This window comes from Panthera onca, chromosome A2 (genome assembly GCF_046562875.1).
Source record: "Panthera onca isolate mPanOnc1 chromosome A2, mPanOnc1 haplotype 2, whole genome shotgun sequence".
Taxonomy (NCBI): Eukaryota; Metazoa; Chordata; class Mammalia; order Carnivora; family Felidae; genus Panthera; species Panthera onca.
In genome coordinates, this window is record NC_138340.1 from 84421899 (window position 1) to 84447520 (window position 25622).

A 25622-nucleotide genomic window follows, 5' to 3' on the forward strand; every position below is an offset into this window, starting at 1 on the left:
AGTTCAACTGGACACTAAAGTAGTCTCAAGTTGGGATCATATAAATTTTTCTCCTGCACTTCATCAGACAACACTTAAATAACTCATGATGTGAAGCCGTTTTGTTTTTATAAACCTTTCTGATTAGTGTGCCACTGCTTGCGAACCTGTTTTGTCATGTCAAAGGCAGTGATTGGGTGCATTATTTATCCTCATTTTTTGAATAAAAAATAGTTCCCTGTTTCCTGGTAAAAAATTAATATTGGGAAGGGGATATTTATGTGAGAATTTTTGCCTTTTTTCTTCTTTATAAGTTTGAGGTCTGTGTGTGTCAACGTGCATGAAGAAGGGCAGGGATTTAGTTAGAGCTGCCCCATCATTTATCATGGTTAGACTTGCTCTTGTTTGGTAGAGACAGCTGATGAGAAAAAACAGTAGAGCCTTGTCTTGTATTGATCTCCATGGAACTTTGACCCTGTATAGAAACTGGGAATGGCCAGAATGTATGAACTCAACCAAGTCTTTTATTAATGTTGTTTATATGAAGCCTACATTTTAACACAACTGCATGAGTCAGGATGGTACAAATAATTTTAATGATTTCCAGCAATGTAATACAGGGTTCTGTTGTGCCCCATTTCCTTCCTTCCTCCCTTCCTCCCTCCACCCCCTCCTTTAATTGTGATAAGAACACCTAACATGAGATTGACCCTCTTAACAAAATATTTAATGTACAATACAGTATTGTTAAGTATGTGGGAAATGTGGGGTTGGCCCATTTCTTCTTAATTTATATCTGCTGTAAAATGACATCTAGCAAAGCCGTGTATATGCCTTCTGTAATAGAGAACTGGGAGAATAACAATCCTATTGACAGATGATATTGTTTTATAGATTCTGACATCACATTATTAATAGATTATTACTTTTACTGAGCCAGATTTGCTTCTTTGTGATTTCTGTTATTGATCTTAATTCAGCCTTCTCTTCAGCCTTCTCTTTCTGCGTGATGGCTCCTCAGCTGTTTATCAGACATCTTCTTTTCCCTGTTTTTCTTCTTTTAACTTTTGCCTTTCTTGGAATGAAGTAGTTATAGACCTGTATGCCACCTCTCTGGACATCGTCGCATTTATCAATGTCCTTTCTAGAAGAGTGGTTAAAAAGAGTATTTCAGATGTTAATGGAGCAATGGGAAAGTAGAATAGGTTATATAGTTCTTATATTTTGGAATTATATGTACTTGTATATATCTTGTTTGTATTAACTTTTCTGTAACTTTCTACTGTCTTTTTATTAATTTAGTTCTTCTAGTGAATTACTAGATATATTCATTTAAGATACCTTTGTAGCACGTGTTGATAAGTGAACACCTTATAAGGTTTTAAGTGGACTGTGTGTATTAATCATTTCCTACTAAGTAGCCTTTCCTTATCACACAATCTGCAGTGTTTCTGCCACCTGTTTCTCCCCCTCATGAAACCAGGGACCACAACTCTCATTTCCACTCACTCTGTCCTGAGTGTCTAGCATCAAGCCTTCTGTATAGAGGGTACTTCATATATGAAAGAAAAAAAATACTGTGATTGTTCATTTCCTTGACTGTCTACTTACATTCTGGATACAACTTCCTAGAATCAGAACCTTTGTCTTACTTAACTGACTTGATTGCCTAACAGTGTTGTTGACATCAAGATGCAAGAATTCTGGTGGTGTGGATTAGATAGATTATTTTGAAGATTTACAAGGCTAGAAAATGGTTGCAGGCATGTACAGAGGTAAGAATAAAAGGCATTTGGGTTCAAATCCTTTGCCAGGAATGCCGCACTGAGAAATTTGCATTGGGAGATTGAGGTAATTAAGTTTTGAATATGTTGATATGCAGGGGGAAATTTCCTCTGCACTGATGGGATTAGAATTTATCTGTCAAAAACTACCTGTCTTAAGAGGAGATCCTTAAAAAAACTGCAAACATACCTTGAGCATTTACTTTTAGTTAAAAATATGTAAGTATATTTTTATACCACAATTTTTTGATGTGGGATTGTATGAAAAACCCACAGCTAACATCATAGTGGTGAAAAATTGAGGGATTATGGCCTTTTTTGAGTGTGATTACAGTTCAGAGTTGTCTCTTTTGCATATCCAAAATGGACCCCTTATTTTCAATTTCTGTTTCTTTCATGTGAGAATTTAAAGATAACTGCAAAGGAATCTGAATGAAAAATTCTACTAGATTTAAAAAATGTTTTCCTCTCTCTATTTAACAGTGTCTCACACTGTTAAGGTAGAACAATAAAGTAAAAGGCACTTGGATCCCTAACATTATCACACTGATCCTGAGCTCCGAACTGCTTACACTTGGACTGCTGTGTGAAAGAGAGGTGGTATTCTTTCTTGTTTAAATCATTTCTTTTGCCTAAACCAAAATTTTTTGAAAACTTTAAATGTTTATATGCCAAAAGTATGGTGTCACATAGAAATGATTTACTTATTTACTTTATTTTTTCATAATGGTAAGTGTAGTCTTCAGTTCCCGTCTCCTATATCCCCATCTCCCCACCCACCTTCCTCTGGTAACTATCATTTTGTTCTCTATAATTAAGTGTGTGTGTGTGTGTGTGTGTGTGTGTGTGTGTGTGTGTGTGTGTCTTTTTCTTTGCTCATTTCTTTTGTTTTTTAAATTCTGCATATGAATGAAATAATCCTATGGTATTTGTCTCTCTCTCACAGATTTATTTATTTCACTTAGTATTATACTCTCTAGCTCCATCAGTGATGTTGCAAATAGCAAGATTTCATTCTTTTCTATGGCTGAATAATACTCCATTCTATGCTATTCCATTCCAGTATACCACTTCTTTATCCATTCATCTATTCTTGGACACTTGGGCTGCTGCCATAGTTTGGCTATTTTACACAATGCTGCATAAACATAGGGGTGCATGTATCCCTTTGAATTAGTGTTTTTGTGTTTTTTGTGTAAATACTTAGTAGTGTGTTTCATGGATAATAGGGTAGTTCTGTTCTTATTTTTTGAGGGAACCTCCATACTGTTTTCTACAATGGCTGTACCAGTTTACATTCCTACCAACAGTGTACTCAGGTTCCTTGTTATCCATATCCATGCCAACACTTGTTGTTTTTTGTGTTTTTTATTTTGGCCATTCTGACAGATGTGAGGTGATATCTCATTGTAGTTTCGATTTGCATTTCCGTGATGGTGATTGATGTTGAGCATCTTTTCACGTGTTTGGCCATCTGGATGTCAGCTTTGGAGAAATATCTGTTCGTGTCTTCTGCCCCTTTTTTAAATTGGATTATTTGTTTTTGGGGTATTGAGCTGTATAAGTTCTTTATATATTTTGCATACTAACCTTTTTTCAAATATGTCATTTGCAAATATCTTCTCTTATTCAGTAGATTGCCTTTTAGTTTAGTTGCTGTTTTTCTTTGCTGTGTAGAAATTTTATCTTGGTGTAGTCCCAGTAGTTTATTTTCGCTTTTATTTCCTTTGCCTTACGAGACCTATGTAGAAAGATGTTGCTATGGCCTATGTCAGAGATTAATGCCTGTGTTGTCTTCGAGGATTTTTATGTTTCCAGGTCTCACACTTAGGTCTTCAGTCCATTTTGTGTTTATTTTTGTGTGTGGTGAAAGAAAGTGGTCTAGTTTCATTCTTTGGCGTATGGTTGTCCAATTTCCCCAGTACCATTTGATGAAGAGATCGTCTTTTTCCCATTGTGTATTCATTCATTTCTCCTTTGTCGGAGATTAAATGACCATATAATTGTGGGTGTATTTCTGGGTTTTTCTGTTCTATTCCATACTACCAAAAGCATGGTGTCACAGAAATGATTTCATTTGAGTTGGTGAAAATACAAAAGTAGAATGGTAGTATATGCATTGGATTACTTTCTAGAGGAAAACTTTTAAAGTGGTGTTATACATCACGTGTATAACAACACATGCTCATCTGTGTCCCTTTTGATAATTTGTCAGAGCAGTCTGTGGTGGTGTTTGGGATACCATTTTTATTTTAGTTTAGCCTAAAATCAACCTTCCTCCTGCTAAACCCCTACCTGCTAATTATAATTAGTAGAGAAAGTTACAAAATGTTCAATGTTGCTTAAGCCTTAGTCCAATATGATTAAACAGCCCATTTATTTTTTTATTGAAGTATTATTAACATGCAGTGTTGTATTAGCTTGAGATGTACAACATTGATTTCACAATTCTATACATTACTCAATGCTAATCACAAAAGTGTGGTCACCATCTGTCATCATACAGTGCGATTACAATATTATTGACTACATCCCTTATGCTGTACTTTTTATTTCCGTGACTTACTAATTTAGAAACTGGAGGATTATACTGCTTAATCCCCTTCACCTGTTTTGTGCATCATTCCCTGCCCTCCATACAAATACACACACCTCTCCTCTGGAAACCATCACCTTGTTCTCTGTATTTATGAGTCTATTTGTTTTTGTTGTTGTTTGGTTTTTTGTTTTTTAGGTTTCACATATAAGTGAAATCATAGGGTATTTGATTAGCATAATACTCTCTAGGTCCATCCATGTTGCATATGGCAAGATTTCATTCTTTTTAATGGCTGAGTAAACAGTCTGTATGGTTTTCCGATGAAAATGTTTTATCACTTGCCATCCTCCCTTCCTGGCTGTTATCCATAATTGGTGTGAGGGTCAGTGTGTGAGTGGGAAGAAAGGGCAGAGTGACTTACTACAACTCATTGTAACGGGGACAAAGTAGTCCCTTAGATGTATTGTGCTCTGTCTCTTCTAGTCATGAACATGATAGCTCTTACCTAGGTGGCCCTGGTATCACAATCAAAGTGTCTGGTGCAATCAGTGATGGTTGCATAGAGCCTTCCTGCTTGAGCTGCCTCTAACTGCGGGCCTCATAATCTCTCACCTAAGTCTGTGTAGGGCTGTGGTCATCCCACCTGCTATAATGGGCCATGTAGTAAACCCAGTGTCTGTCAACTTAGTTTCCACATTTCCTGAAAATAGGATGTGCCTTGGTTGGTAAGGAACAACCTCAGATGCTCCCCCACCTAAACATAGTGTGGTCCTTTTTAGTGTCCATGTTGATAAAGGGCTCCATTTAGGATAAAGTAGGGGGCGGTAGGGATGATCATGAAAGTTTGGGTAGTAAAAGTAATTTGCTGTGATTAGAATGTGAGATTTATATACATGAGTGATGATATGGGGATATGAGTTGAAGCAAAGGAGATTTTAAAAGATAATTTTATTCATATTCAATCGAGAGATATGACCCAAGTTTTTCTAAATAAAGTGCATAATTTTGAGTCAGTATTATTATGTACAATGTAAAAATTTAGAAATTACAGAAATATTTGCAGAATAAAATTGTCTTACTCAGATATAAGCATTTTTTGATGTATTTATTTTAATGTAATTTTTTGCATGAATATATATTTATAGCTTAATACTATATATGTTTCTTTTTATCTACAAATTATTTTTTTCTTGGTCAGTTAATGTTAATTCATTATACATTAAGTCTATACTCATTAATTACTGATTTCTTTGCCTTTCACTTTATTTATGGTGATGTTTTTAAAAAAATGTTCATAGGTTTGGGGAATTCTTTATATGGTTATATATTTGCTTATATATTTAAACTAGACAGCTCTTAAAAAATTTGTCAGCATAGTGGTGCCTAGGTAGCTCAGTTGGTTGAGTGTCCAACTCTTGATTTTAGCTCAGATAATGATCCCAGGGTCATGGGATTGAACCCTGTGCCCTGCACTGTGCTGAGCATGGAGCCTGGCTGATATTCTCTCTCCCCCTCTGCCCGCTCCCCCTCTGCCCTCTCCCCAGCTCATGTGCTCTCTCTCTAAAATTAACTAACTAAATAAATAAGTAAACTCATCAGCCTAAAGGCGGGGAGCCAAGTTTCTGCCTTCTCATTGCCCCAGCATCCCCTGAGCATTGTCTTAATATACATGCTTAGAAGAAGACCATAGGCACACCTAATTTCTGGCTCATACAAAGGATGAGGAGAGAGAATCCAAGTTTACATTTTTCTTTTACACAAATCATTTCCTTTGATGAGAAATGTGTTGATGTGGTTTACACCTAGCAGCAAGTGAGGACGGAAAATATAGTCTTTAGTTGCCATGTTCCCAGCCACTACTCCTGTTACAATAGGTGAGAACCCGTTTTAATGGGCAATCACAAGCTTCCACCACACTTTTCCTTTATTTTTTCCGGTTTTTAACAGAATTCTCCCTTTCCACAGTTCATGGAAATATTGTTACATTTTCTAATACTTTCTTCATGGTGTATTTCCTGCCTGCCTGCCAGCCAGCGAATATGTTTACTTCACTCCTGCCATGTGCTAAGTGTAGGAGAAAACTTGGAGGACATCATGGTGAAAAACATCAGGGCTCCCTTCCTTCATAGCTTATAGTCCAGGGCGTGAGAAAGACATTAAACCAGCAATTCTAGGAGTGACCCATGGGCCTAGGGGTCTCTGGACCGTTTTCATAATTGTACTAAGATGGTATTTGCCTTTTTACTTGTGTTGTTATTTGTTGTGATAGAACCAAGATAATAATAGGTCAAAATACTGAATCATGTCAAAAGCACTAAATTGTACTAATAGTCATTGTATTCTTCACTACTGTGCACTTGTGATAAAAAATGCTCAAGTTGTAAAAATCATTGTTAAATCTTGACCATTAGGTACATACCTCTTCAATATGCTGTGTAACCAAATATGAAATATACCAAAGTATGCTGCCATATTCCAAACCATGTTTGTTATCTTGAGGAAAGATAGTTGTAGGATTAAGTTGTGAATTGAACTAGTTGCTTTTTTCCTGGAATACCATTTATACTTGAAAGAAATTGTGGTATAGTCCTACTTGGGGATTTGGCAGAGTTAGTCTGTCATTGCAAGGAAAATAGCTAACAGTGTTTGTTGCCAATAATAAAATTAAAGGTTTTAAGCAAAAAAAAAATTTTTTTGAAAATTTAAAAAACTTATCCATAGCACTGAGAGCTTGATATCTTTCCAAGACTTAAAGTCTTTTCTGATGATTATGGGTAATATTAATAAGATGATTATATACATATAATATAGATAATATATATTGTTATTATTTGGTATTAAAAATACATCAACATTCAATTCTGCACAGCTCAGTGAACTAATTTTCAAATCAAACATGGGTAAAATACCCATCCAAGTACAAGATAGACCAATGAGCTGTAATGTATCAAAGTACGAAAAGTTTATAGAAATGCGTTATGACCAGTCTTTAAACTACCCTTTTTTATTTATTTTTTAAATCTTTTTAAAAAATGTTTTATTTATTTATTTTTGAGAGAGAAAGAACACAAGCAGGGGAGGGGCAGAGAGAGAGGGAGACACAGAATCTGAAGCAAGCTTCAGGCTCCAAGTTTTCAGTTCAGAGCCTGATGCAGGGCTTGAACCCATGAACTGTGTGTGAGATCATGACCTGAGTCAAAGACCATTAACCAACTGAGCCACCGAGGTACCCCAAAGCTACCCTTTTTAAAATTTTGGTATAGAATCAAAGAAGGCTATCTACAGTTATCTGTAAGTGCTGTTAAATTGCTGTTCCCTTTTCTAATAATTACATAATTATGTGAAAATAGTTTTTTTATGTACCTCAACCAAAGTAAAAAGTAAAAAATAGTTTTTTTTATGTACCTCAACCAAAGTAAAAAGTAATTGCACTATATTAAATGCAGGGAATTGAGAACCCAGCTGCCTTTTAATAACCTATTTGCAGAAATGTAAAGCAATATTACTTATCTCACTTTTTGGAACAGGGGAGACCTAGTCAACAACTAAATGATTACAGTTACTCTGATCACTAATCCAGAAAAAAAAAGGAGGTGACCTTTCTTCTACCTCTTTCGTCTACCTGGTTCTTTGTCTTTAGCTTCCATCAGAATCACTCTGAGGATTTGTTAAAATACAGATTGTTGGGCCCCCTCCCAGAGTGTCTGATTCAGTAAGTTCTGGGTGGGTTCTAGGAATGTATATTTCTTAAGTGTTGGTGATAGTGTTAGTCTTGAAATCATACTTTGAGAACCATTGTTCTGTTCCTTTGGATTTACTGAACAAATGTGTATGAGTTTACCATCTGTGGGAAGAAAAAATTAAGTTTATTTTAAGAGTGTGTGTGCAAGTGGGGGAGGAGCAGAGATAGAGGGAGAGAGAGAATCCCAAGCAGGCTCCACACTCGGCATGGAGCCTGATGCAGGGCTCAGTCTCATGACCTTGAGATCATGACCTAAGCCGAAATCAAGAGTCAGATACTCAACCAACTGAGCCACCTAGGTAACCCAAAAGATCAGAGCTTTTAAAAGGTAAGTAGTACAGATATAGAAACAATGACTGGAAGTGTTTGTAGTTGCCAGACTTGGGGAGTTAATTAAAAATTAAACAATAGGATGTCAAGAACTATTCAATATTTGAGGCTTTACCTTACTTACAAGCTAACACATTAGCTTACTGCAGTTGTATGCTAACTTCTGTCTTCAGAAGACAGGAGTTGCCTGGTTCAGAGATAAAAAGGACTTTATTACAACAATTGTAGTTGCCAGAAGATCTGTATTTATGGCCATTTACCAAACCCCAGTACCTTAAGAGCAACATGAAGAGAGCCACCTGATGACCGCACAAGCATTGGGATATGTTGGGGTAGAGGAAACCTGAATTGACATGGTCTGCCAGGAAAAAGCTTCCTGTGCTGCCCACAGTTGTCTCCTTTTGTCCTACCTTTCTAGAGTAGTCTTGAGTGTGCAGTCATTCTTGCTCAGTGTAGTAGTATGGGACCTATTTCAGGCATGAATGGCTTAGGGATTAGTTTTATGGAGAGTTAACATTGAGAAAGTCCAGGGACTCCTGGCTCATTTGGTTAAACATCTGACTTCAGCTCAGGTCATGATTTCCTGGTTCACATGTTTGAGCCCTGTGTCGGGCTCTCTGCTGACAGCTCAGAGCCTGGAGCCTGCTTCAGATTCTGTATCTCCCTCTTTCTCTGCCCCTCACCTGCTGGTGCTGTCTCTGTCTCTCTGTCTCTCTTAAAAAAATTGAGAGGGGCGCCTGGGTGGCGCAGTCGGTTAAGCGTCCGACTTCAGCCAGGTCACGATCTCGCGGTCTGTGAGTTCGAGCCCCGCGTCAGGCTCTGGGCTGATGGCTCGGAGCCTGGAGCCTGTTTCCGATTCTGTGTCTCCCTCTGTCTCTGCCCCTCCCCCGTTCATGCTCTGTCTCTCTCTGTCCCAAAAATAAATAACAAACGTTGAAAAAAAATTAAAAAAAAAAAAAAAAATTGAGAAAGTTGGTCATTTGGGCAATCTAGATTCTGGTGTTTATAGTCATTATCAAATTGTTATATCTTAGAATGCCAGATATATTCCATAAATATGTATATATTTATTTAAATAGTTCATAGCTTCTTATAGCCAACTTAGAAAGATTTTTAGGTTATGATTCCTGTTGAGGAATGATAATTAGAAACAAAATCTTCTCCCAACCCAGACATCCTCCTTACAAAGGTAGCAGAGAAAGAAAACATTTTTATCAATTTTTGAATAAGCATTGAACCAGAGTTTGGTGTATGTTAGAGGCAGTCAACTAAGAGATTGCAAAGATGGAAAGGAATCTCATTCCATATATAGCCAAATGAATACAATTTAACTACATACATGTTTTCAAGTTAGATTTAACTAGTTTTTAAGTAAGAGGCTTGACAGCCTTATACACATACTTCATCTTAACTTTGTTAGTTGGATAGACCATTTGTGTTAGCTAATTGGCCTTACCCAAAGGAGAAACACATCTCATATCTTTATGACAGGAGGTAGCTTTGCATCTTGGAGCAAGGTACCCACCCAAGTTAGGCTCCTACCCTTCCACAGAAAATGGAAGATAGGGTTGCTATCTCTCTTGATGTTTACATTTCAAAGAAATGGCTGCCAGTCTCTTGAGAAAGACATTCTGGGTCATAAAGCTGACCAAAACAAGGCCTATTTGTTTTTCTTTTCGTTTTTTTTTTTTTTTTTTTTTTAATGTTTATTTGTTTTTGAGAGAGAGACACACACAGAGCATGAATGGGGGAGAGTCAAAGAAAGATGGAGACATAGAATCCGAAGCAGGCTCCAGGCTCCAAGCTGTCAGCACAGAGCCTGATGCGAGGCTCGAACCCTGAGCCAAAGTTGGACACTTAACCGACTGAGCCACCCAGGCTCCCTGGCCTGTTGTTTTTCTGAAGTGTGTGTGTGTGTGTGTGTGTGTGTGTGTGTGTGTGTGTGTCACACACACAAATTTGAAAGAGGAAAAAAGGTACTTACAATTCTAATTTTTCTGAAGTAAATGTTCTAAGGATAAGGAGGGGACCATTATCTCTACCCGTACTTTCAGAGGGTTTAATAAAGCCTCATATCTTTATTTTTATTTTTGTTTTTATTTGATTTATTATCATTTTTTATTTTAGAACATGTGAGTGGAAGAGAGGGGCAGAGGGAGAGAGAGATGCTCAACCGACTGGGTCACCCTTGTGTAGCACCATGATAAACAGAAGTGACTTTAAATGCAACTTGTAATTTGGTTTTATTCTCATTTAAACTAAACTGTAATGTAGTTTTATTCAGTGTAAAATTTTGAAATTGTTAAATTCTACATGAAATTTGCATTTCTTAAAAGTGGAATGTCAGGAATTCAGAATAAAATAACTAAATCACCATTTTAATAGCTGAATCGCATGTGATACTGGGCAGCTTGAATCCTGAACCGAGAAATAAATGTTATAAATGTGACCCTAAGCAGAGAATTGGACAAAGAATATTCTTGGGGGCAGGGGGGAATAATGAGTGTTTGGAAGAGGTTAGAGGTTCTTTGTCTTTAAATTACTTGCAGTTAAAACTTCAGATTTACTATACTGCCCTTTAACAAAATCAGGGGCAGATACTATTTGATTGTTATTTTATAATGGTAAATTATATAATCCTAGTGAAAGAATTAGAATCTAGGCAAGGGTTACTTTACTTAGATCTTGATTTGGTTTTTGGTTCCATCCTCCTGCTTGTCCTAAGTGAATGTGTTTCCCTTTCCCAAATCTCATTGTTAATAGGTGGCTATGCACATGTGACCCCAGACTGCGATGAATTTCCTTCCTCTCAGTGTTACTGTGGTGGTGCTCTTTGCTACCATCTGAATGATGCGTTATCATCAGATGCTGAGCTCCATTTCATACACCTGCTGGGTTTATTACTGTTTGCTCTCAGAGATGCAATTTTCTTTCTTTTTTTTTTAAGTTTATTTTGAGATAGAGCAAAAGCAAGGGAGGGGGTAGAGAAAGAGGCAGAGAGAAAACCCCAAGCAGGCTCCGTACCATCAGTGCAGAACCTGATGTGGGGCTTGAACTCATGAACTGTGAGATCATGACCTGAGCTGAAACCAAGAGTTGGATGCTTAACCAGCTGAGCCACCCAGGTGCCCCAGAGATGCAATTTTCTATTAGCCACTTCCTCCTTAAAGAGAGGCCCGAGGGACCCTCTCAGTGATCCCAACTTTGACTTTATAACTATTGGCTTACTGGCCTACCATGATCATATTGCACACCTCCGTGGCCCTTTGCGAGTTAAAATCTCCCTTCCTAGAACTCTGAAGTCTCTCATTTCACAGTGACCAGCTTGTTCACAGTTACTTCATAAAGTCTCTTAGTCACCTTGACCGGCCTGACCTTGCGACCACAGTGGTCACACACTTTGATCTTTCCATACGTACATAGTGTATATTCCTTGTTTCTCCTTGAAAGAAGGGTGCTCCCAACTCTTTATAATCTGCCTCTGGTTTTAAAGGGAAAAGCAATAGCTGCCTAGTTAGGTATTGCTAGGAAAATTGATCCTTTCCTCCTTTCCCCTGCCCTTCCACTACTTCGGAGATTTTTTTTTTTTTTTCCAGTATCGCTTCATGTCAGTCTCTCAAACACTATTGTGCTAAGATTTGTAAAGAACAACTTTTAACTCTTTCCTGTGTGCTGTGTGGGAAGAATACCAGTATTTAGAATGTTGGAACCCTAAGCAGGCAGCATTTGTAATTTTCCTATTAGGAGAATGTCTGCATGAAAATGAGAACTGAAAACTAATTACATAAATTGCTAAGCTTTGAAAGACTCTTTTCAGCATTTTTCCCTCTAGGATATCTATTCCTCAAAGAGCACCTTGTGACTAACGAAGAAATTAGGTGGATATCCAATTAATAACACTCCCATCCTCAATCTTTAATGGTAAACAGATTTCAGGATATTTTGAACCACAAGCCATTGACCAAGATGCTCCTTGCAAAGTAATCTAAGTGTCCCATGTTATTATTTTAAAAGATATGAAATGAATCAGAAGTTAATATTAGGAAAATTTTTTTTCTTGTTAAGATTATAAAATTCTCATGTTAACTCATAATTTTTTTTTTCTATTTCTGATTTTACCCCACTTGGCTCTCAGACCTCACTGGCTTGTATAATGTGAGCCTTTCTCTGGGCCTTTCAGTTGTTGAGTTTGACTAAGAATGGTCTGTGGTTCATCAAAGCTCACTATGCCAGTGGAATCACCACTTCTGTAGGTGGTTATGGGGATCTGGAAGGTCTCATCTTCACACCATGGCTGCTACTGACTAGCTTGGCAGTGCTCTAGAAACCCAGAGGGCCGTCTTGAAGATAGCCCTGCCGGGAACTGCCTAGGGTATGTTAGGTGGGTGGATCTCTCTTGAATGAGAGAAATGTGTGAGCCATAATGCCTACAATGGTGCTTTTCACAGAGCCAAGTACACTGTTGCTGATTAATAAATAATGGATTGTTTATCTTGGAATTGTTTTTATTGGCAGATGCCCTGAAAGAATCAAAGGCTGTCTATAAATGAAGAATGCCCTCATTATTTATTCAGCTCCCGCTTTTCTACTTAATGTGCTGGTATCTTGAGAAAATTTCTTAAATATTAAATCACAAGTAAAGTTTAAGCAGCTTTTTTCCCCTAGATTTTCAAATACGCCGTTTAACTATGATCTGTTCTCAGATGTCTCTGATTGGGGGTGTGTGTGTGTGTGTGTGTGTGTGTGTGTGTGTGTGTGTGTGTGTGTAGCTGGAGAGGGATGGGAGCAAAAGGAACAGCGCCCAGAAGTTTGACATCTAATTATAATAGGCACAAATAGCTTAAATAAATGCAAGTACATTTTGGGGTTGATTGTGTGTCTAGCACAAGTTAGGGACTGAGACTTCAAGAAATATTCACGGAAACGTGCAGAGTGAGGGGCAGCAGGGATCACAGGGGTAGTGGCTCAGGAAAGGTTGATAAAGGAGGTGAATTTATGGTTGGTGGAGGATAACCAGGGTGGTAATAAGAAGCAGAGTAAATTAAATTTCGGCAGGGGAAACAGTATGTTTGAAGACTTGTGGTGTGGTCACAGTAGGTATTCTCGGAACTGTAAGTTGTTCAGTAATGCTGGATCAGAAAACACTGTAGGAATGGCCGTAGGAAAATGGGGCCCAGATAATAAAAATCCTAGCTGTGTCTCTCAAACCGTGATAAATAGCTCTATGATATGTAGCCCTGGCCAAAGACAACATGAAGGGAAATGATAGACTTGTCTTATCTTCTTTGGTGTCCTTTGCTCAGATGTTCTCTGTATCTAGCAATCAGAACGATCCTGACAAATAGTTGATATGATGTGATGTAAAGGTATCAGCTACTGTTAAGTGTGAAGGATAAAAGGGCTCTACTTTTATGAAGGGCTGTTTCCTTAGTAATATTTTTATGTTATGATGGCATAATGCTAGGAACCCAGATTGTGAAGAGACCTTGCGTATATGTAGAAAGTGAAGGAGCATTTTGAAAATGGATTTTTGACTTGGGTGACAGGAAAGCTGGAAGAACATGGGGGAGAGACATTTCTGTCCTCCATACCATTGGATCACCATGCTAGCACATTATGTTGGCCTTGTGTCAGATGTTTAATAACGGTGGTTGAACATGCATTGCATAGACATAACTTTTAATAATATTTTTAAATTATTTGTTGTATGGTTTGGACACCACTGCCATCTACTTCATATCTGTGATGAAGCAAAGGTTAAAATTAGAATAACTGACCAAACAGAACATCTTCCAAGAAGGAGCAAAATTTTAAATAAAACTAATTTATAGTGCTTAAGTTTAAGTTATAGAATTGAATATTTTTATTGCTTTAGTGAATATACACAGACAGCAATAAAAATATTTTTTAGTTGAGTTTATTGAATTTAAGTATTATGAAGTAATAAACAAAAGGGACTTATTCTTGATAATTTTTCTATATGTTTGGAAACCATTAAAGATTGTTTTGATATCGAATAAAATTCAGCTGTTCAGAGACAGAGAAGGTGTGTATGTGTGCCTGTTTTGGATTGGATATAGCACAAGGATGCAGTTAGAAATCCTTTATTTTACTTTTTTTTAGGTGCTGGTGAATCTGGGAAAAGCACAATTGTGAAGCAAATGAAGTAAGTAGACTTAAAATATTAAATTTGTTTTTTTATGTTTAAGTGTACCCTTCCATCAAAGGAAGTAAGTTGTTTTGTGTTTTTCTTTTTGTCTCATTAGAATTATCCATGAAGCTGGTTATTCGGAGGAGGAATGTAAACAGTACAAAGCGGTGGTCTACAGCAACACCATCCAATCAATTATTGCTATCATTAGGGCCATGGGGAGGTTGAAGATAGACTTCGGTGACTCAGCTCGGGCGGTGAGTTGTTAAATTCATTAGAACAGGCCTGTTGGAGTACAAAGAATAACTTTTACATGATAATACCATACTACATAACGTAGATTTATCCACGGTCTCGGGACCCTTTTATAAAAGGACAGTGGTGAATGAAGTGAGTCAGAAGCTTTACAAGTGAGGACCTAAGAATACACAAGATTGTGTAATCTTCTTTTTATAACTAGAATTTTTTCCTTATCCATCAGGTGATTTTGACAACTCCATAACCATGCAATATTTTCTGTATAACATGAGATACTGGGTACTCATGTATTTCCATGATGATTTTTAGTAGTTACTGTGGAGTTTAGTAAACTTCCTGTGCTGATTCTCTTCAGAATTTTTTTTTTTCATAATTTGGAATGCTGATATAATCTAATTATTTTATTTATGCCCAGCCTAAAAAGCAATCTAATCTCATATAGTGGAAATGGTATAAAATCTTGCCTGTCTTTGAATAGGAAAATATTGGCTGTTAGAAAACATGCATCAGAATTTCAGAGCTAAAGGGATTGAGGACCTTAGGAGACCTGCAAGTTCCACCCCTTTATTTTATTGGTAAAGAAACTGGAAGCCAAGACTTGACAAGATAGGAAGACTGGTAACCAAGGTGAAGATGGTAACCAAGGCACTGGGCCCACACTTACTTCTTTGGCCTGATAACACATTTTGCATTTGATGGCAGCAACCCTGGCCTAATCCATATGACACTTTATTTTTCATTTCACTGCACCCGTTTGCTTGCTTAATCTGTTTATTTAGAGTTTATTATTTGTGTGTTTTTTTAAAACTGATTTGTTTTTAATAACTGATAATAAAAGTTGACCTTCCCATAAAACTTTAACTGAAACTCTAGCTTAAATTTTAACATTTTTTTTTGTGCAGAGTAGGTGTACTATTACTACTACGGCTGCTTTTTATAGTGCTTTGTATTTGTGTGTGTGTGTGTGTGTGTGTGTGTGTGTGTGTGTGTGTGTGCGCGCGCGCGCGCGCATGCCATCTACCTATACTAATACCATGAGGATTTTTTATATTGAGACTTTTTCTTTTTGTCTTCTTAGTGTCTGGTCAATTTTTTTTTAACATTGAGGCTTTGTTCATGCTTATAGAAAAAAATGAAAGAAAACAATATTAGAAAATATGTATTGGGGAAATCTAAAATAAAACTGGTTTATTATTTATAAATTATACTAACATATCTTTGTAAGTTTTTGGTCCATATTAATCTACTAACCATTTCCTTTTAAACAAGAATTTAAAAACTTAGTGTTAATGAACTAAAATGTTCAAGTAGATTACAAGATTATTTTTAATAGTAATTCATTACATTTTCCTGAATCCTTTTTTTATGGAACAAGATTTGATCATATCCAGACATTTATGCCTTATCTACTATTCATTTAATCATTTTTATCTTTATTCATTTATCATTGATTCATTCAACAAATGCTTTTGTTTGTCTTTAACAGTGGGGAACCATCCTTAAAGGAGAAAGAATTGATGTAGATTATAGTTTACATCAGTTCCACTGACAGTGATTTAAATCGTTTATTGTATCACATATAGGGTATTCTGCATTTAGATGTTATATGTGATAATTTAGAAAGATTTTGTAGCCTCCATTTTAGGAGGTGATTGAAGAGTCAGTGCAAGCAGTTTTTTATGAAGTCTATTTTTATTTCATATTTTTCTTTCAAGGACTTAGTGACAGGTCTGACTTGAAGTAACTGCTCTGTCACTACAAACTTTTTTTTTTTTTTAAGTTTCCCTGCCTGCCTCTCCCCCTCACTCCGATCCATCCTTCCTTCCTTCCTTCCATCCTTCCTTCCTTCCTTCCTTCCTTCCTTCCTTCCTCCCTCCCTCCCTCCCTCCCTTCCTCCCTCCCTCCCTTCCTTAGTTCTGATGCTTTGAAAATCTACGTGTGGGACTTTTTTTCTCCTCTTTGTTTCACTTAGTGCTAGTTTGAGTCACTCTTCTTAGACTGTCTAGCTGTAGCCTAGTAACTGTTTCCCTCCTACCCTCAGACTATTCCTTCTGTTTGCTTTAGCCATTATTACTAACTCCTTCACACATATGTCTTCATGTTCTCAGGCTGGTTTTGATTGGTTTTGTGTTCTACTTAAGCTTTAAAATATTTGGAGGCTTTTGGAATTGTGCTAAGAAATACAAAGGTGAACTAAACATGTACATAAGGGACATTGGAACTTGAAACGTGTAAGAGTTTTCTAGACAAAAGCCAGGAAAAAGCATTCTGTGAATAAGAATATATTCAAAGGCTGAATATATTTCTATTTCTCAAATACCAGTTCTTGGACATATTATCCCTGAGTCGAAGGGTAACCAGATATTTAGTTTTGATAGGAACAACAGATGAGCTCTCAGAAAGTGATGTGAATAATGTTTTCTAACAACTGTGTATCAGTGTTTACCAGAGTCTTGCAAACTTAGATATTATCAACATTTTGATTTTTAATGTCTCATGCCTGAAAAATATTGTCTTCCTTTTTTTTTTCTTTTTTAGTTTTTATTTTCCTGTTAGTGAGGTGGGAAATCTTTGTCTTTTAGTATTTCTTCCGTGAATTCCTCTGAGTATTCGTCATTCAGTTCTGTTAAATTACTTGTTCTTTTCACATTGATTCTCTTTAAATATAAGGTATATTAACCTTTCTTTAAGTTTTCCAGATAATTTTGCTCAATATGTTTCTTTCAATTTTTTGAAATAGCAGTAACTTTGTTTTAGAACTCTTAAATTTTTTTGCATTAATTCTGACTTTGCTGTATCTTATTAGAGAGATCTTTCTCAAACTTACAATTACTTAAATACTCTTATTTTTCTAGAATGTTTATAGTTTTATTTTTTAGACGATCACTTCACCCGCCTGGAAAAGTTATTTGTGTCTCTTGGTGGGTGGGATCTAAATATATTTTATAATCTGATCATCCTTTGCCCCTACAGCCATTCCTTAGTGACTTGAAAATTCCTCCTGTAGCAGCAAAATGGATGTTTTTCTGAACCCCATTTTTTTCCATTGATGTATTCTTTCTTTTTTTTTCCAGATCAGTCACTTGTTAAATTACTTAGCCCTTATAAGTGTCTTTTATTACAATAAGATGGAAATAATAACATCTACCTGGGAGGGTTGTGAGAGATAATGACATAATGAACATCAAGCTTTTACCATGTCTTGTTCATAATAGATGCTCACTAAATGTTTATTGCTCCTATTGTTGTCATTTATAATTATTATATTACTGTCATCCTTCTCAGAATCAATGTATTTTAGTTCCTCTTGCCTCATAGGGTTAATTGGTATTTGGTAGGGTAAGAGCACTCATTCCATTGTTTTTTTTGTTGTTGTTACCAAAATATGAAGTTGGTTTTGCGTTTCTCTCCAGGTGAACTTGAGAATCAACTTAATGCCCCACATCCCTGTTGAAACAAAACAAAAACAGTCTGTTGGTATCTTGATTGGAATTACATCTTAATATGTAGGTTAATTTGATGAGAATTGACTAAAAAGATGTAAAACTTACAGAAATGGTACTAATTTGCTGTGGTATGCTTCATATTTGGCAGTTACCAGATTTGCAAAGCAGATTACACATTAGTTATTTAAAATCAGAGGAAACAAAATTGTTTTCAAGGATTGCATAGAGCAATCAGATTTTGTGCTGACTATCCTTTCAAAACTCTCTCAGAATGAGTTACTCAATCTGTGGATGATAAATTATTGTTTTTAATAATGGGGAGTTAGGGAAGCATTATGTAGGAGCCTATTAACATGTCTCAGGCATTGCATCATTTAAAATAGTGTTCTCTTCAAAATGTGGTTCATGAATCTGTGTCTGTCCACAAGCATGCACATGAGTACAGGAATTAAGGAGAATTTACATTTAATGCAATTGGCAGAGTAATTTATATGGTAACTTTGATAGTTTAAGAAAATAGGTTTATATTTTGAGCGATTTAAATTTTATTTTGAAACAGATTGGAAATAAAAGAGAACAAAACATAGGACTGGTCCTTTGTCATGGATAGTTTAAGAAGCACTTACTTGGAGTAATTTAGGAAACTGATTTGAATTGACTGAAAAGACCTCCCTTTCTCCCCCCAGCCTCAGCATGCACCTGCATAATGGCTACTTTTCAGTTTTTCTAATTTTGTAGTGTATTTCATTAGTTAGTTTCTGTCTGTCTGCCTAAATTGCCAGATTGTGTCTGAGAAAGGTTGTAACAATTTACCTTCCAGTCCTGTTTCCTAGAGTGCCTTTTCTTAGCACTCTGGGTAGCCAAAATTTAGAAATCTTAACATTTTAAAAATACTGGCTAATTTATTAGTACCTGTTATCTCATTTTAATGTGCATTTTTAATTTTTAGTGTAATTGCAGTTTTCCATATCTCTACTGACTATATTTTTCTTTCTCTTTGTCAGTGACCTGTTTTATGCCTTAGTCATTTACCACTTGGATTCTTGGTGTGTTGATTATGTATGAAACCTTTGTCCACTAATGTTCTTTCACATGTTGCTTATTGCCTTTAAATCTTAGGGTTTTGTTTTCTTACATCTTCCTCTGTTATTTCTTCCATTATGTTTAAATTTAGAAAATCTCTCCAAGATTTACTAAGTATTCATACTATTGTAAATGTTTTTTTTTTTTAGGGAAGTGAATTTTAACATTATTTCATGTGTTTGTTCTTTAATTACTCTAAAATTTACTCTGTGGTATGCATGAAGTTGAGATCTACATTATTTTTTTCCTCTTCAGGCGGCTATCTAATTATCAAGTAGAGTTGTGTTTTTTTCCTTAATCATATCCTATCTACTAATTTACCTAGCCACCTTTATCATGTAATAAGTTCAGATTTGATCTTTTTCTATTGATCTGCGTTAATACAAGAGTGTTCTACATGTTGTAAGCTTTTAATATCTGATAATTTTAGCCCTCCTTCCCCAGTATTCTTGCTCAAAATGTTCCTAGTCATTTCTACTTGTTATTTCTCCAGGTGAATGTTTGAATTGGTTTTATATTCTGGCTTATGTTTGAGAACTAAGAGGTTGTTATAGGATTATATTATTTTTGATTCTGAGGAAAATTGATTTTTGTATGTGGCTAAGTGGTATTAATCTTCCTTTGAAATGTAATATGTACCTCGAGCACTGTTTTTCTTTTTTCCTCAATTCACATATCAGCACATATTTTTATAGCTCTTGACAACAAGTTTTATTGTCCATCCAGAAAACATTTAAGTATTTTTTTTATTTTATGAACTTGAAAATAAAAAATACACGTATTTATAAGCTTCATAAGTATACGTATACAGGCTAATTTTATGTAGCATATTTATTATAATCTCTTATCTTGATGTAGAGAAGCTCATGTTCACTGCAATTTAATGAGAAATTTTGCTCTCTGCAATTTATTTAAAATTAGATTATTTTATTTTTAGCATTCCCCCATCGTGTTAAGCAGTACTATCGGAAAAAAGAAAAATGACTTCCTATTTCCTTGCCTCAGTCATTTTTACTTTGATTATATGTGTGTTTTGAGAGGAAAAAAATTTAATGCCTATGTATTCTTAAAGCAATTCTTGAAATGTCTGGGATTGGCACCATGGGCCATGGAGTGGTGACTTCCCTATTCTCAGGATTTCTTTAAAGGTATACTAACTTTGATAAAAGCAGTATAGTGGACTTAAATTTATAGGAATGATTATATCCTGTAGAAATTTGGCAGATTAAATATATGAGTAGTTCTCATATGTGGTATTCACTAATGTTATTAATGAAATAACTGAGTTAAGCCATTGGAACAAAAGATTTCCATACTTGTATCAATCATGACATCAATATATTATTGGGGCCAAAAATTTAGAGTTGTCACTATTTTTAAGACTATTTTATCATATTATTTAATCTCTATTATAGAAGGGCTTTCTGATTTTTTCTGTTTAAACTCTTAATCTCATTTATGATTCTGTCTGCTATATTAAAATAATCATCTAGCCTTTGCTTAAAAAACTTAGTCTCTCATTTCCCCTCCTTTTTTTTTTTTTTTTTTTTTTTTTTTTTTTTTTTGGCATGGCTTTGATTGTTAAAAAGTGTTCTTTGTATGGAATTGAAATCTGGTATCTTTTGCCCTAAGAATTCTCTTTTTTATGCTTTATATCTAAATATGAAGTCTACTCTTACCTTTAATAATCCTTACTTCAAATGTCAGAAGACACCTGTCCTGGTCCCTCAGAGTCTTCTCTTCCCCATCCCAAAAGGACTCTTCTGAATTCCCATAAAGTAGGGGACAGCCTCAGATGAAATGTGCTGTCACTAAATAAATACAGCATGCCAAGTTCCTGACCCTCAGTGGGAAAAGCGACCCTGTTCCATGTCCCTTCACACGAAAGCCTTGCGTAACTTCTTCCTGAGTTCCCAGAGCACACAGTTGTATAAAGAGGCACTTACATTCTCTCCGCCATCTTATTTTCATTTAAGTCTTAGTAGCTTGAAAACATATTAAACGTGGCTACATCCAAGGATTTTTCCTTGCTACTCACAAATAATTGCCTGGCAAATAACATTTCTTTCAACACACACAGAAGAATGCCTGTGCTGCTTTACTCACCTGTATCCTTTCTGACTAAACTTCACTCTTTAGCAATCCCAATCTTTTTTCGACCCTATGTCACACGGTTTTGGTACACCCATGTTTAGCGTTCTAAATGTTCTTAGGTAACATTATGTTACATACATTTTGAAAAGACTTCATTCCATGGCCAGGTAGGATTGTTGTTATCATTCTGTAGTTTTAACATTTATCTTGTCTTGGACAATGGCTGTTGACTGATATGTGTGATTGGATGACCGGTTAGCTGTGAAACATCAAATGAGTTGCTTAACCACTCTGTGTTCAGAGTCTTTTTATACAAAACAAAAGTTTAGGTAGAATGATTTCTAAAGTACTTTTAGAATAAGTTTAAGAATAAGATAAGTTTAAGAATAAGAATAAATTTAAATAAGTTTAAATGTATTACCAGAAGGTGTAATTGATAGACTTCTGAATGTCCTCCTAATGACACGGTAGTGAATATTCTAGTTAGTTTTTCAAGGAAAAGAGACTATTTTACATTTTGTGAAGAAGAGACATTTTTGAATGTAACAGTACAGTTTATAAGTACACTTCCAAAGTTTCTCATGTCTTTTTCTTCAGGCTTCTTCCTAGACAGTTTGAAGAGAATGGGATCTTAAGACCCATACCAGAAGGCATTAGTGTTTTCTGTCAAGAAATTTTAATGAAATTGAATAAATATATCATAATGAAAGCTCATTAAAAACTACTTAAGTGAAAAGTGCTTTTCTGAAATGGAGAAAATTCTGTGTGATGTTAATAACAATGGCCAAATTTAGAAATTTCTCATATATAGACAGTTATTTGGAAAACTGAATGTTTACTGTAATTAGGTAAATGGTGCTACGAATGAACTTGAAACCATGTTATATTGGGTTTTATTAAGGTTATTGTACATGTGTTACTTGCTTGCATGCATTTCTCTTGTGATTTACTAAAAAGGGAAACATATGCTTGAATAATATGTTCCCATGCTGAGATACTTAATTATTTTTCAGTATGGGTTCTATCTGGAAAAAAAAAAAAAGAAAAGGTTCACAAATTGGCAGCAGAATGAATTTTACTGTCAGCTAATACGTTTGCTGTCCTGTGTCACCAAATGGCTTCTCTACTGTATACCTTATGTGTGTCATCACTTCATAAACATTTACTGTAGTACTTTGGGAAAATGCCCCTTGTTTAGAAAAACTAGGGATTGTCCACTGACTTAATGTAAAGCTGTAAGTCTTAGGCTACAGAGAATCTCTATGAAGATAGCAATTTCATATCTCCCCTATTTTTAGATTAACTATGTTCTTACCTGAAAACTATAGTTAATCCAGTTTTATACTCTTTTGCTGTTATCCAGCAGTGTAGCCCCCACCCACATATGGTTATTGAGTATTAGAAATGTCTCATCTGAATTGAGATATGCTGTTTGTAAAAATAAATGTCAGATTCTGAACACTAAATATGTATAAAAATGTGAAATATCCCAATAATTTTATTTTGATTTCATGTAGAAATGTCATCTTAGGTAGAGGTTAAACAAAACATCTTATTATATTAATTTCACCTTTCTTTTGCTTTTACAAATATGGCTATTAGAAAATTTAGAAGTACATCAGTGTCTCATGTTGTATTTCCTTTGGACAGCACTAAACTAGTGTGGTTGATTACCTGTGGATCATAATACTAAATATTTGTAGCCTCAAAACGTAAGGAAAATTTAATTAACTTTATACACAGCATTCCTTCACTTAAAATATTTTGCATGCTGTCTTCAGTATGCATTGTATTTCTACTTCATAGCTGTGTTTATTTTGTTTTTTTCTATGCCTGCGTGAGCAAACACCTGCCCCCCACCCCTGGCCCATTGATTTAATACATATATATATATATATATATATATATATATATACACACACACTCACACACACACACATATACATACATATATATATGTATATACATACATATATATATATATATGTCACAAAAAATATATATACACACACACACACACACACACACACACACATATATAAGGTCTCCTGAAAATCTGAGAAAATAGTTCTATGTGAAACTGCCTATTCCACATTGATTTCTCCCTTCTCTGAATTAAATCTGTTCCTTGTGTAAAGAAGATCAGAAAGCTAACATTTAATTAGATTCTATCTTAAAATAATCTTTAATGGTGTTAGTGTGTTTCTTAGAAACATTTTGGGAGGGAGGGGTGACACATATATTATTTCTCTGTTTTCAAAACTGATCATTATCAGTGCACAAAAAAACTGTGAGAGATCATGAATAGTCACTTAATGGATCCCCTCTTGAGTTGTAAGTGTAGTCTGTCATTCTTCCAGTTTTCCTAGTGCCTTGATAGCTGTTACTGATATTGTAAAACATAGACTCATGATTGAAGATTACTCTTTTAGTTAAGCCAGTTTTTTAAGTGGTGCTATTGAGAATTAACTTCTGACCCCAATGAAAAACAAAGGAAGTTCACTGTTGCACTTTTCTTATAATCTGCAATGCCTCCCTTTGTAATTTTACCCTGTAATGTGTCTCTCTTCACTTAAAAAAAAAAAAATGGTCTTTGAATGTTCAGGATGATGCCCGCCAACTGTTTGTGCTTGCTGGAGCCGCTGAAGAAGGCTTTATGACTGCAGAACTTGCCGGAGTTATAAAGAGATTGTGGAAAGATAGTGGTGTACAAGCCTGTTTCAACAGATCCCGAGAGTACCAGCTTAATGATTCCGCAGCATAGTAAGTAATCATAACTTTAGAACTAAACTATCATGAATAATTACTTGGAAGTCAAATATACCTCCAAGTCAATGCTATTGCAGAATTGGCTGACACATTCTTGTAAAACTCAGGATATTCAGGATGACAGTATTTGAAAACTTTATTTTTTATGTGTAGATAGCATTGCAGTTATTTTCTCTGCCTTCAGAAGTGTCGCAAGAGACTCCTGCTTATGTAACTAATTGAAACATGCAGAATGGACTTTTTCCAGTGAATTTCCAAGAAAGTAATTGGAACTTCACAAAGTTCACTCTGAATTTGGGTATATCTCTAGTTTTCCCGGGACTAGCCCAAGGGGAGGGTAACTTATTTTGTTCTTTTTATTATTTTTTAAGTTTCATTTATTTATTTTTAGACAAAGACGGCATGAGTGGGGGAGGGGCAGAGAGAGAGGGAGACAGAGAATCCCACGTAGGCTCCTCATTGTCAGTGTGGAGCCAGACACGGGGCTCAAACTCAACGAAATTGTGAGATGATGACCTGAGCTGAAACCAAGAGTCAGAAAGTTAAATGACTGAGTCACCCAGGCAACCCTGATTTTGTTCTTTTCATTATACTAATAGTGCCTGAGAAGAGTTACTCATCCAGTGACAGGCACTTTGTGTGTATGGTGAAGGGGTATATGGTGATCCCAAGATATCTTCTGTAGCTGTACACTTGAAAATTATCAACTGTATGTTCCCTGTTGCACTAGACATCAGTATTTTGTAAGAAAAATCTACCCTGATTTTTTTGGATGGTGGCCACAGAAAGTTCATAAAGCAAGTTGTGATAAAACCTGGTCAGGGAGCTTTCTGCTTGGTGATCTAGCAGATCACTTGATAAAAAAATCAAGTATTTGTTTCCGTTATTTGGCACACATACTCAGCAGAAATGTCAGATATGAATGGCCTTGATTGGTCTTCAGACATGTGCTCTGCTGCACTCATTTTGCTTCCCAAGGTTGTTCCATTTTCTTGAAAGAGCTATTGGCTTTTAGGGACACAAGTGAGAATAAGATAGAAGATGATGGGTATTAGTAAGATTTAGGTAAATACACATACTTCACAGTGAAAAACAAACTGGGTATGGCTCTTCCTGATTACCACGTCGCATGTCATTGGTTACACATCAGAGTACTCAGTATGTGTCACATGAGTGGTTTAGTGCAGATGAGTAAATAACAGACATTTTTGTGGAACCCATGCCCATTTTTGTCATGCTCTATTTTCTGGTCTGTGTTTTAATGCTTTGCCACTCTATACACCATACATGTTAGTATGTACGTATTTTATACACGTATAAGTCACATGTTACTGAATATGTAGTTCCACTGGTGTCATCTTTGCCTTTGTCATCTTTTCATCAGTGAGTTTGACTCACTGATTAGGTCTTTGCCTCCCTGTTTTATATACTTACAGTACACAAAATT

At 35.7% G+C, this 25622-nt stretch overlaps 1 protein-coding gene across 2 annotated transcripts in view; it reads left to right on the top strand.

Moving 5' to 3' along the window:
• Positions 1 to 25622, top strand: part of GNAI1 (G protein subunit alpha i1) — an 85224-nt gene that overhangs the window by 41289 nt on the left and 18313 nt on the right. For both annotated transcript variants that reach the window (XM_060632327.3, XM_060632328.3), the window contains 3 exons: positions 14498 to 14540; positions 14641 to 14782; positions 24012 to 24169. In XM_060632327.3, coding sequence (XP_060488310.1) covers positions 14498 to 14540; positions 14641 to 14782; positions 24012 to 24169 — 343 coding nt within the window. The remainder of the gene's footprint in view (positions 1 to 14497; positions 14541 to 14640; positions 14783 to 24011; positions 24170 to 25622) is intronic.